The 11,362-nt window shown below is 39.9% G+C and overlaps 1 protein-coding gene across 1 annotated transcript in view; it reads right to left on the reverse strand.

The window, feature by feature from the left end:
* MAMLD1 (mastermind like domain containing 1) overlaps positions 1 to 11,114 on the reverse strand; it is a 96,392-nt gene extending 85,278 nt beyond the window's left edge. Inside the window, exon 1 of the mRNA XM_040406325.1 lies at positions 10,746 to 11,114. Within this exon, the coding sequence (XP_040262259.1) occupies positions 10,746 to 11,114 (369 nt within the window). The remainder of the gene's footprint in view (positions 1 to 10,745) is intronic.
* Between the last annotated feature and the right edge of the window lie 248 nt (positions 11,115 to 11,362).

The raw sequence follows: 11,362 nt of genomic DNA on the forward strand, positions 1-11,362 counted from the left end.
ATTTAGTGGAGAGTGTCATTAAGGCATTACATGGTAATGTTATTTGGGCACTTTATGATTGTAATTAGAGATGAGCGAAGTTTAGCATTTTCACAAATCGGTATGTTAAAACCCCATTAAGCCTATCAAACAATGGGACCATTTTTAACGGCACCTGTTTAACGGACGTTAAAAATGGTAATACGCTAGTGGCCTTTTGGGTTTAAAAAAAAAATCTCCTCTCTTGATTGAAAAAGACCTGCTGAAGGACCTGTGCTGAGCGTGATGATGTCCCCACACGATCCTAGCGTGATCATCTGGTGATGGCATCAGTGATCATGCTGATCACGCCCACACAGGTCCTTCAATGCAGGTCCTTCTGCAGGCAGTGGATGATTTAGGAAAAATTATTTGTTATCACTAAGCATGAGGAAAGGCTTAGTTTAGCATTTTTCCTAAAATTCTGACCGAATTCCACTTTGGATGCTTCACTTCGCTCAACACTGATTGTTATTATGGTGTAGGCAGAGGGTGGCACCAATCAACCCCCAAAGGTCCTACTTTTTATCCTCAATCCCTCATAAGATAAATAGTTGTATTTTGCCAAGCATTCATGGTAAAATGGATCCTTACCCTGGAATCTGCATTGCTATAGTGGTAGGGACTTGAAAAGGAGAGGGATGCCATTTTAATTTTGAAATATATATACACCCCAAAAACTACCCATATATTCATGAATTCAGATTATCCAGAAATCCAGAAGTCTGATCCATTAAAATAAAGTAAAACATTTCTTTTAATAGTTCAGTTCCAACACGAGTAAGAGATCTTCTAATTGTATAATCCTAATATCTATCAACTCGTGACTTTACAAATCACTCAGATAGTAACAGTGCGATGCACATGACAGAAGCTGTATGCCTTCAGGGGGTACTGAAAGACTGTTATAGAACACAAAGAAGAGTTTATTTGCTCTTTACTAAATAAAACCATGAACTCACGCCGTGAAATCTAAAAAAAGGAACAGCCAGTAACAAAACATAACAAAAAGCATAATTTTGTAGGAAACACCCAGGCATCGGAATTACTTATTCCTAACAGAGCTTTTGTGTAGAGAACATTGCATGGATAACACACTGCGGTCTTGATAAAAGCACTGTAAAATAAGGAACAGTAGGGTTTAGTATGCAATTAATTAGGAAAAATAGTCATTCTTAGCAACAATTAGTATTTGTTATATGTTTGGTTAAAACCGACGACAACAAAAAAGATGAAGTATCACAACCTATGTTTTAATCATTAAGAAATGGATGAAGGAAAACACAGATAATGTGATAACACTGCATCCACATCTGCATTGTGTAAGAGCAGCAGACTACTGGAATTAACGTATCTGGCATAGCTGGACACCACCATGGGTCTCTGAATCCCTATTTGCAATAATGGGATCCGTCAGGTGTCCGGCCTTCTGCTAGACAAAAAACACTTCACGCAGCAGTACTTTTCCTGCAGGAAGCCAGCATTGGCCACATGCCAGAAACTCAAAGGATTCCATTATAGTGAATGGGAATCCGACAGTGCACCAGCGAAGTCCGACTATGCTGGTCAGTTCGGTAGTCGGCTCCTCTGCCGAAACAGACTACTGCATTTACCGAATGGAACTGTCAACCTAGCCTAACTTCAGAAAATGTATCTACTCACAGCTAAGGCTACTTTCACACTAGCGTTTAAGTTTTCCGGTATTAAGTTCCGTCATAGGGGCTCAATACCGGAAAAAAAAAAATGCTTCCGTTTTGTCCCCATTCATTGTCAATGGGGACAAAACTGAACTGAACAGAACGGAATGCTCCAAAATGCATTCCGTTCCGTTTAGTTGCATTCCCAGACCGGAGAGCAAACCGCAACATGTTGTAGTTTGCTTTCCATCCTGGGATGCGGAGCAAGACGGATCTGGCATGACCCACAATGCAAGTCAATGGGGACGGATCCTTTTTCTCTGAAACAATCTGACACAATAGAAAACAAATCTGTCCCCCATTGACTTTCAATGGAGTTAATAACGGATCCGTCTTGGCTATGTAAAGATAATACAACCGGATCTGTTCATAACGGATGCAGACGGTTATATCATCAGCAACGGAAGCGTTCTTGCTGAACCCTGCCGGATGCAGCAAAAACTCTAGTGTGAAAGTAGCCTAAGTTGGGTTGTGATAATAAAGGCAAACAACTGATAAAAATGGGTGGCTGCCAAAATAAGAATTGAAGCTTTTACTATATCTTGCACTCAACCTAAATTGAAAAGGTTGACTTATGAAGTTAAATCCTTTTAATATGCCCTACTAAAGCATATGAACATCATATAGAGTGGTTTCCTGAATCGAGAGCATGTCAACTTGCCAGAACAGTTCTGATTGCTCCAGTCTATCCTTCTTTGACTTGGTCATCCATCCATATATTACATTGTATGATCAGCCTCAACAACCCTTGGTGATCATTGCTGATCACATGAATGAGGATCCGGCAGTGCACAGTGATATCCAGCTATGCTGGATACAGCGCAGACGTGAACCTAAAAATGTTCATCACTTTTTAAAAAGTGTGTCTCCACTGCCCCCACTTATAACGCTACACCCTCCAATATAGGGAACTTAGATTGTGAGCCCCATTGGGGGCAGTTGGATGCTAATGTCTGCAAAGCGCTGCGGAATATAGTAGCGCTATATATGTGCATAAATTAAATAAATAAATATAGGGGGTCTATGAAATTTCTAGCCATGTGGGACCAGTTGCAATTGTAAGCTCTGCAGCCCTTACTTTAAGCTCCTCCGTGCCAGCTGTATTACCAGAAAAAATACAAGGGTATTTTTTTTCTTTTGACAGAATGTTACAGAGCGTTGTGGGCATTGTCTGTAGAACATTAATTGCTACATGTCTGAAGATTTAATGTGCCCTTCTTTGAACCAAATATTCTTTTAGTGAGTAAGGAAGAGGAGTTTTATTTCCAGTGATTTATTCCAGAAACATGCCGAGTTTCTGACCTTTGTTTGTGGCTAATATCAGCAGAGAGCATTAATCTTGGTAAGCCTTCTTTTCTAACAGCGGGGTATGAAAATATAACAGCTATGCATATGGCAGTATAAACATATACTATATCACAGTCAAAGAAGCTCAAGATCATTTCAAGGTTGAATCCCTACATGCCTAATGTACCTTGAGGTGTTCCAATTGACCATGAATATAATTTTGAATTAAAATAATAACAATTCTAAAGTACCAAAATTGATATTATTTTATTCAAGAGCAGCAATAAAGTAGTAGCAGCACTTTAGAGACTATAGTATCCCATGTTAGTGAATGTAACCGATTTGGGATTACGTTTCGAAATCATAACTTGAACTAGGAGGTGCTCAGTTCAGCAATAAAAAGGTCTACCAAAAAAAAAAAATATATATTACATATCTGTTCATAAACATTTCTGCTATCTTAGGCGTCTTTCACATTTACAGAATGTTGCAGAAGAGAACAGTCGGCCGACACTCTCTCGGTTCGGCATAGCTGGATGTTACCGCAATGCCAGCCAGCCCTATTGACTGTAATGGGATCTGGCAGATATCCGGATGCCACCCATCAAATATGCCAGGATTCAGCCAAACAAAAACCATTGCGCGCAGCATTTTTTGTCTGACCAAATCCATGCATATTTGCTGACTCGCGGCTGGATCACCGCTGGATCCCATTAAAGTCAATGGGCATTGTGGTAACATCTGGCTATGCCAAACCCAGAGAGCGCTTGCAGGCTGTTCTCTGGTCATTAGTAGTGATGGACGAACATCTAACGGGATGGTTTGCGAACGCAATCAAATGTTCGTGAACTGCAAGTTCGTGGCGGGTCCCATTCATTTTAATGGCAGGCGAACCTGAAAAACCTTCAGCTCATATTTGCAGCCAAGTAATAATTACTAGAAGTGCACAAATAGTCCCACAACATGGACAGTGACATACCAGATGTATTATTCGAATTTGCGATCTCCATTCATTATTTTTTTTAATTGCGAAATATCGGCAATATAATTTTCAAAAAAGGCTGCAGATGGCAACACTATTGTCAGCAGCGGACACGTTAAAAAAAGCCCACACTGCGGAGCCATGTGCCGGCGTCCTGGGAGCGCCAGATGTGACCGTGCATGGTAGATGGCTCGCTCCAGATACATTTGCAGTCTGCTTTTTGCCTCCTGTGCACTGTAAGTTCTGCCTGCTTCTCCTCCTTCTCCTCCCTATCTGCTGCTCCGTCTCTCCCTCTGAACTCCCCTCCTCTTCCTCTCTTGTGGGCGCCCACGTGACGTCCATCGACACATCATCATCGTCACCTTCCCCACCACTAACATTAGAGATCTCAGAGTAGGCAGCAACAGCGGGGACCTCCGTCCTTGGGCTGATCTGGGTACTGTTGTCAGACCGCTGGGTGGCAGCTGTTGATACCTCCTCTTCCTGATCCGATGCCAAGAATGGCTGCGCATCGGAAAGGTCTTGGAATGGATGGGAAAATAATTCCTCTGACTCGAACGGAGGGGATATGGTGGTGTCTTTGGGGGTGCACACAGCAGAGAGTGAAGAGGGTGCAGATAGAGAGGATGAGGAGGGTGCAGAAGCGGAAGGCTGAGTGAGCCACTCAACCAAGTCTGGTGCGTCCTTTGATGTAATCGCATGCACCTTCTGCAACTTCCCACTTAGGCTCTGGCCTGGTGCTCCTGCCTGACCCCTACCACCCCTGCGGAACGGCCTGCCTCTTCCTCTGCCTGTCATTTTTTAAATGACCCTGTGACAAAAGTCTCTATAGAAGAGCAGTATTTGTGGAAGAAGGTATATCACACCCCTGCCTCAATCAGTTTTTTTTGGGGGTCGACTGGTATATCACACCAGTTATAATTATTTTTTCCAATACCGTTTGTCACTGTGTGTAGCAGAGGGAACGCAGCAAAACAGCAAACAAATGCTGCTGTACCCAAATACACTATTCTGAAAGTATATTATTAATATATAACACCCCAATTCTATCAGTTTTTTGGGGGGGGCGGCTGGTATATCACACCAGTTATAATTATTTTTTCTAATAGCGTTTGTCACTCTGTGTAGCTGCAGTATAGCTGCAGAACCGCTTACCACTGCTGCACAATAAAAATCCACTATAATATGCTTTCTATGTTAGAAAGTATATTATAAGTGTATTACACCCCTCTGTACTGCACACCTATCGATAGCACACCTATACCAGTCCTTAAAAGGATTATTGTGAACCTATTTGATAGCGTTTTGTCCCTAACAGTCTGTCCCTGCTCCACACAGCAACCTTTCCCTACACTGACAAAAGACTGAATGTAAAATGGCGGCCAGATCGGGTCTATTTATAAGGTAGGGGGTATGTCCATGTGCTGAAACGTCTCAATTGGCTGTCCTGTACCACCTGATGGATGTGTCATGGGTCAAAGTTCTTCACAATGTAAAAGAATATGGCGGGAGCGAATATCGCCATATGTTTGCATGTTCTGCGAATCGCGAACGAGCAAAGTTCGCCGAGAACCGACCGCCGGGCGAACCGCAAGGCCATAACTAGTCATTAGAGATCACTTGAGATAAAGCAGATGGACCACACAATATGGTTATCGGCATAAAGTATTTAACAGGATTTCATGGAGGTTGTCTCATGAAGACAACCCTTTCTCTAATGGTTGCAGCCACAGTGATCAGTTGTCAGCTTCAGTAGTGGCTCCTACAATGGCTCTGGCTGGTCATAGTAGTATCCCCAGAGGCAAATGTAGTATACAAGCTATTCTAATGGATGCCCAACCATATAAACATAAATAGATTGTGTACAACAAAGTTTGATAGCCACGTTTACTTATTTCCTGAGTAGGGAATCCAGGTCTATGATGTACAAAAGCCCTAGTAGGAAATACGGACAAGGGTATTCTATATTAGTCAACCCATTTAGGAGCTTTTGAAATATCATATAGAAAATATACATAGAGACAGGTGTATCATAAGAAAACCTTGCTTATGATGGTGTCACCTTGACATTGAGCTGTATTTACTATCTACATTAGAAATAATTGCCTCGCTTGAATATGTAAAACGCGTCTCAGTCATTGAAATATGCGGACAGTAGAAGGGATCGCTCTAAAATAACCTGCACTATTGTGTTGTTTCTATGTGTACTGTCATGCTAGTTAATTACATTCAATTTTGTTTTTCTCTCCAGGCTGCATATGAATGTTTTACTGACCAAACGCAGGTGTCATTTGCATTTAAATCTCCTATCAGCACTTGGCTCAGATCACATACATGTACTTCCCAAAAAAGAATGCAATTAATTAATAGTCATTCTAATTTAGTTGCGTATTTACATATTAGAGGGCAGTAGTTTCTGCATTGCACACACTAGCCAATGTGATGTGAATGCTAAAGAGAAACTGTACTCCGATATCCAGAACTGTGATTGTCACAAGGCAGGTCAGCTAATTGAGGAAGCGTCCCTTCATTCTTGTTTTCTATGTGATTGCCGTTATATCTAGTTGGGGAAGTGTGTAAATATATTTATGATGCCGAAAGATTGAGTCCTAGCCACATTAATTTGTTTGAAGAGATATTTATCAAGCAGTTTATAAGCTGTGAAATAGTCTTGCTGAAACACTAGACCGTGTGCCAAAAACTATGCTTGAATTAAGAGTTCAAACACAGCAACACATGGTTTAACAAGTAAGGGAATGGTATACTCGTATTGTAGCTTTCATCTTTAAATCCAAACAGAGAAAGTTTGTAAAACCCATTGATTCAATAGTTACTCTCATTATTTTAAGAATGCATGCCGAAAGCTTTCAACATTTCATCCCCATAGCTCTTTGTCCTGGAGGGGGTTCTAATATTGAAAAGCTTATAAGCAGCAACTGCGGGGTTCCCTGTTGACTAAGGCTAATAGGACCTTCATGGTGGACACTAAGACCGCGGCAAGGTAGAGCAGTTTGTTAAGAGAGAATTATTAAAAACATTGCCTAGTCTATGCGGAAAAGGAGAAGCAACCCTTTATAAACAAGAAAAGACAAGCAGAAATGAAAATACACCTAAAGTATTATCTTGGTATCTAGATCATTCCAAATCAATTATAATATGTGAATTGTGTTATATAGGAAGACTTTTACATAATGTGCTGTCTATGAAAGCTTTTCTCTTCAGTTTTAAAGGAGCACAAGTTTATAGAATGGGAAATCCTAGAAAAGTTAGAGAGGACCTCTTAGAATTCTTCTATAGAGGTGGTCCTCTCATAGTATATGATTGAGCAGAAAATATGTCACAGAAAACATGGTTTAGACATAGAGGTGGCCTTTTGGAGAGGTTTGACCGGTTAAATGAGATAAAGGAGGAATATACTATACATATGATATAACAATAAAGTTTTAGACCACTTTCATGTGCTGTAATGCAGTAACATTTTATCCTTTGGCTATACATTTCCCCTCCAATAGAAATGTAGTACATGCCATTGAGTGGCCATCCATGTGTTACATGGTCAGTCTTGGTCAACAAGAGAGAAAGAGATGCATTTTGTTGGCAGCTCTCAGCTCTTTCTAATAGAAAAGGGTCCACTCCTTATCTATGATGTTTATATGCCCTCATAAAGCATACAGTTTAAAATGGGTTCTTGTGAGATTGTTATTTTACAGTATGAATTTGAGGGAGAATTAAGATACTTCCAGCAAATCCACCTTCTTTAGCGAAATGTTTTGCGTGTTTTTTTTGAGCACAGATTAATGTCTTAGCAATACTTGGTGCATAAAGTAAATTGTAACCTTTAGTTATGGAGTTAGCCTTTAACAAATTAGGTTCTCACCAAAATGATGCAGAGCTTTAAAAAGTTTACCGAAGCACACATGCTTCAAACAACCCGATATAAAGCAAAAAACACCAGAAGAAACTGAAAACAGGCTGTTCAAACATTCAAAGGAAAGGCTAAGTACAAAGATCAACAGACTTGTGGCTTCTCGACATTTAGCAGAGCCAGATATGAAAGGATATATACACTAGGGATTATAGTTTTTACTAAGACAGCCGTATAAGTGGTGGTGTAAAATGCTGGTTTATTCTCTTCTAGGATTGTGTTTCGCAACTTCAATACTGCAGGCTACTAGCTATATCTACCGTACAGGTGCCACAGTCAATAAAGCCATTAGGATAGATTAGATGGATAGACATCTACCCTTCTGACCTTACAAAATTTGCTTTTCATTCTACTCATAGGGTTAGAGAAAATGTACCATAGTACGATATGTGGCTGTACAAAACATGGTAATGTGAAAGGTATTCAAACGCAACCATAGAGAAATACTAGAGCCCATAGGTAATACATGTCTGAGGTGTATGAGTCACCTAAATAAAGTTGGTATTATCCTTTGTTTTATTAGGTTTACTGCTAAATACCAAGATGTGAGTTTTGCTTGATGCCAATAGGACTATTATTTGCTATTTAAATGGGTCAGGCTGGTCAACATATAGTACTTAACTGTTTAAATAAATTCCCAGAAGACCTTTATGGCAACTGAATGGACATATTAAACGCACTCCATCCATCTGTACCACATGTACAAGTACATTGTCTACTTTGCATCTGCCTTATGGACATCATCCATCCACCATTTCCAAAATGCTAGTCAAACAGTTTTTTATACATCAGTGGCCTTAACTTATTCAAGCAGCTGTTGTCTATAGCCTGATAAACTGTATGTGTATTAGTTACCACAAAGTGTAAAACTAGCTATATACATTAAAGGAAGCCAGCCCCTATTTCGGCACCATCAACCAACCATCTAATGTGGTAGTGTTCTGAATCTCCCCAGACAGCAGATGTCGGGGTAAAGAATGGCTGGGTATCTGGCTGCCGGAGGCTTATTCCCTTCTCTCTGATGAGAACACATGCCGAGCATGCATGTGTGTATGTGTTGTGGAACAGGAGAAAGAGCTCTCAGACGAACTATCTAAAGTATATGGCCACCTTAATTTTTCATTGTCATTGACCTCTTCACAAGTTTGGGTTTCAAAACTGTACACTTAATTAAGACATATATACAGAATTCTGCTTCTCACTTATGTGTCAATACATACCTATTAATACAAGCTTTATCTCTGGAAACTTCTTCCCCTCTCATAGATTATAACAACCTAATATTAAACGCTCAACATCAATATGATTATCATATTTACAACATAGTGTATTAAGAGTTTCAAGAAATTCAAGAACATGCCCAATTAAAGTATTGATAGTGAACGTTAAATCTGTCATTTAAGACAGTGTAATAAGTATTATTATGTAAAACAATGAATAACACTTCACGATACAAATGAAAATCCCAGCTCTCCTACACTTCTATATCCTTTTAATCTGCTCTGTCAAAAGCACCTCATATTTCTGCCTGCGACATCAATTGTTCTGGACACCAGTGGTCCATTTTGATAAAATGATTAAAGAAAGTAGGGGGAAAGGTTATTGAAGACCATGTAAGTGAAGTGATATCTGCTGCTAAGTGGAACGTAGAAAATCTTATATGTATATATAGTTTTATTGGCTTCATATGCCTACCTTATATCGCGGACCTAGATATCTGTCACTGTAGGAAATAACTATTGCTTTGATGCTCATTGCCCACTAGAATGAAGGGACGGAAAGAATAATGTTGTAGCTATGCAGCCTGGCCGATTTCTTCAGAACTTTCTCCATTTAGTTTTGGTGACCTAAAGCTACCTATTTTTGTTCAGATTGCTAACAACTTGTTTGTACATTTCTTTCTACAAATCTATTCCTTCTGGGTCAGTATTAGAAACTGCTTGCAGGGCACAGTAATTGGATATCTAAACAGGCAATCTAAGCAAGGTTGGTTATAGGAAGCAGATTATATAACTCCAATGAAATCATTATGACACGTACTACCAAGATGAAATCTCAGGGTCAAATATAGAAATAGTTGGATTTGTAATTAATAATATGTATTATATTGTGTCTATGTACTGGAAATATAATTATCTGTTATTTGTGATACAGTTGACCATTGGAGGTCCAAAACTTGGGACCACGATCAAAGGAATCCCAACAACTAGCTAAGGAGTTTTTTTTGCTATTGAATATATGTCAATATGCTTTTTTATCTCATATATCAAATTAAAATAAAAGTTTATGATCCTAAATTGCACGGATGTAACTACTAGGGTAGCAAGCATACCAGCAGTTGTGGATCTCAGCAGCCAAGGGGGCAACCAGTGAATGGATGTTAGAAGGGGAGAAGGAATGAGAACAGTAGAAAATTTTATGCAGATCACTGGGAGACCAAGGGAAAATATCCTATTGTCCTGAACTCATTATCTGCTTATGGCAGTTGTGGTAGAGTTTACACTGGCATTGGCCAGATAACCGCTACACTGATTATCTGCCAGTGTAAGGGTGTCACAGATTACCTGATGAACGAGATTTTCATAATAAGATTGCTTGTGCAGATACCTAACTCATCATTTACCGGCAGCAGATTGTGCCATCTAAACATGCTCTGCTGCCGACAAACAATGATTCTGTATGGGGACGAGCGATGGCATTAGCGATACTACAGCAACACCCATACTTCACTGACGAGTAGGAGATTGTTGGGAAGGAATGCTTCCTTCACAACAATCATTTGATAAATCTAGCAGTGTAAAGGGGCTTTACGTTTTTCTATATGACCCATGGTTACTTGTGATGCCCCTGCATTAATAGTGTTGTAGCAGATTATAAAAATCATCTGCTTTTTCCAGAAGCAGTGCCACATCTGTCCATGAACTGTGTCTGGTATTGTCAATGGGTTGCATTTGGTATTGTGCCTGGTTTGTGTCTGGTGTTGTGTCTTGTATTGTCTATAGGTTGTGTCTGGTATTGTCAATGGGTTTTGTTTGGTATTGTCCATAGGTTGTGTCTCATATTGTCCGTGGGTTGTGTCTGGTATTATCCATGGGTTGTGTTTGATATTGTCCATAGGTTGTGTCTTGTATTGTCGTGGGTTGTGTCTGGTATTGTCGTGGGTTTTGTCTGGTATTGCCCATGAGTTGTGTCTCATATTGTCCATGGGTTGTGTCTGGTATTGTCCATGGGTTGTGTTTGATATTGTCCATAGGTTTTGTCTTGTATTGTCATGGGTTGTGTCTGGTATTGTTGTGGGTTGTGTCTGGTATTGTTTATAGGTTATGTCTTGTATTGTTCATCGGTTGTGTCTTGTATTGTCATGGGTTGTGTCTTGTATTGTCGTGGGTTGTGTCTAGTATTGTCGTGGGTTGTGTCTGGTATTGCCCATGAGTTGTGTCTCATATTGTCCGT

The sequence above is a fragment of the Bufo bufo genome, chromosome 8 (genome assembly GCF_905171765.1).
Source record: "Bufo bufo chromosome 8, aBufBuf1.1, whole genome shotgun sequence".
Lineage (NCBI taxonomy): Eukaryota > Metazoa > Chordata > Amphibia > Anura > Bufonidae > Bufo > Bufo bufo.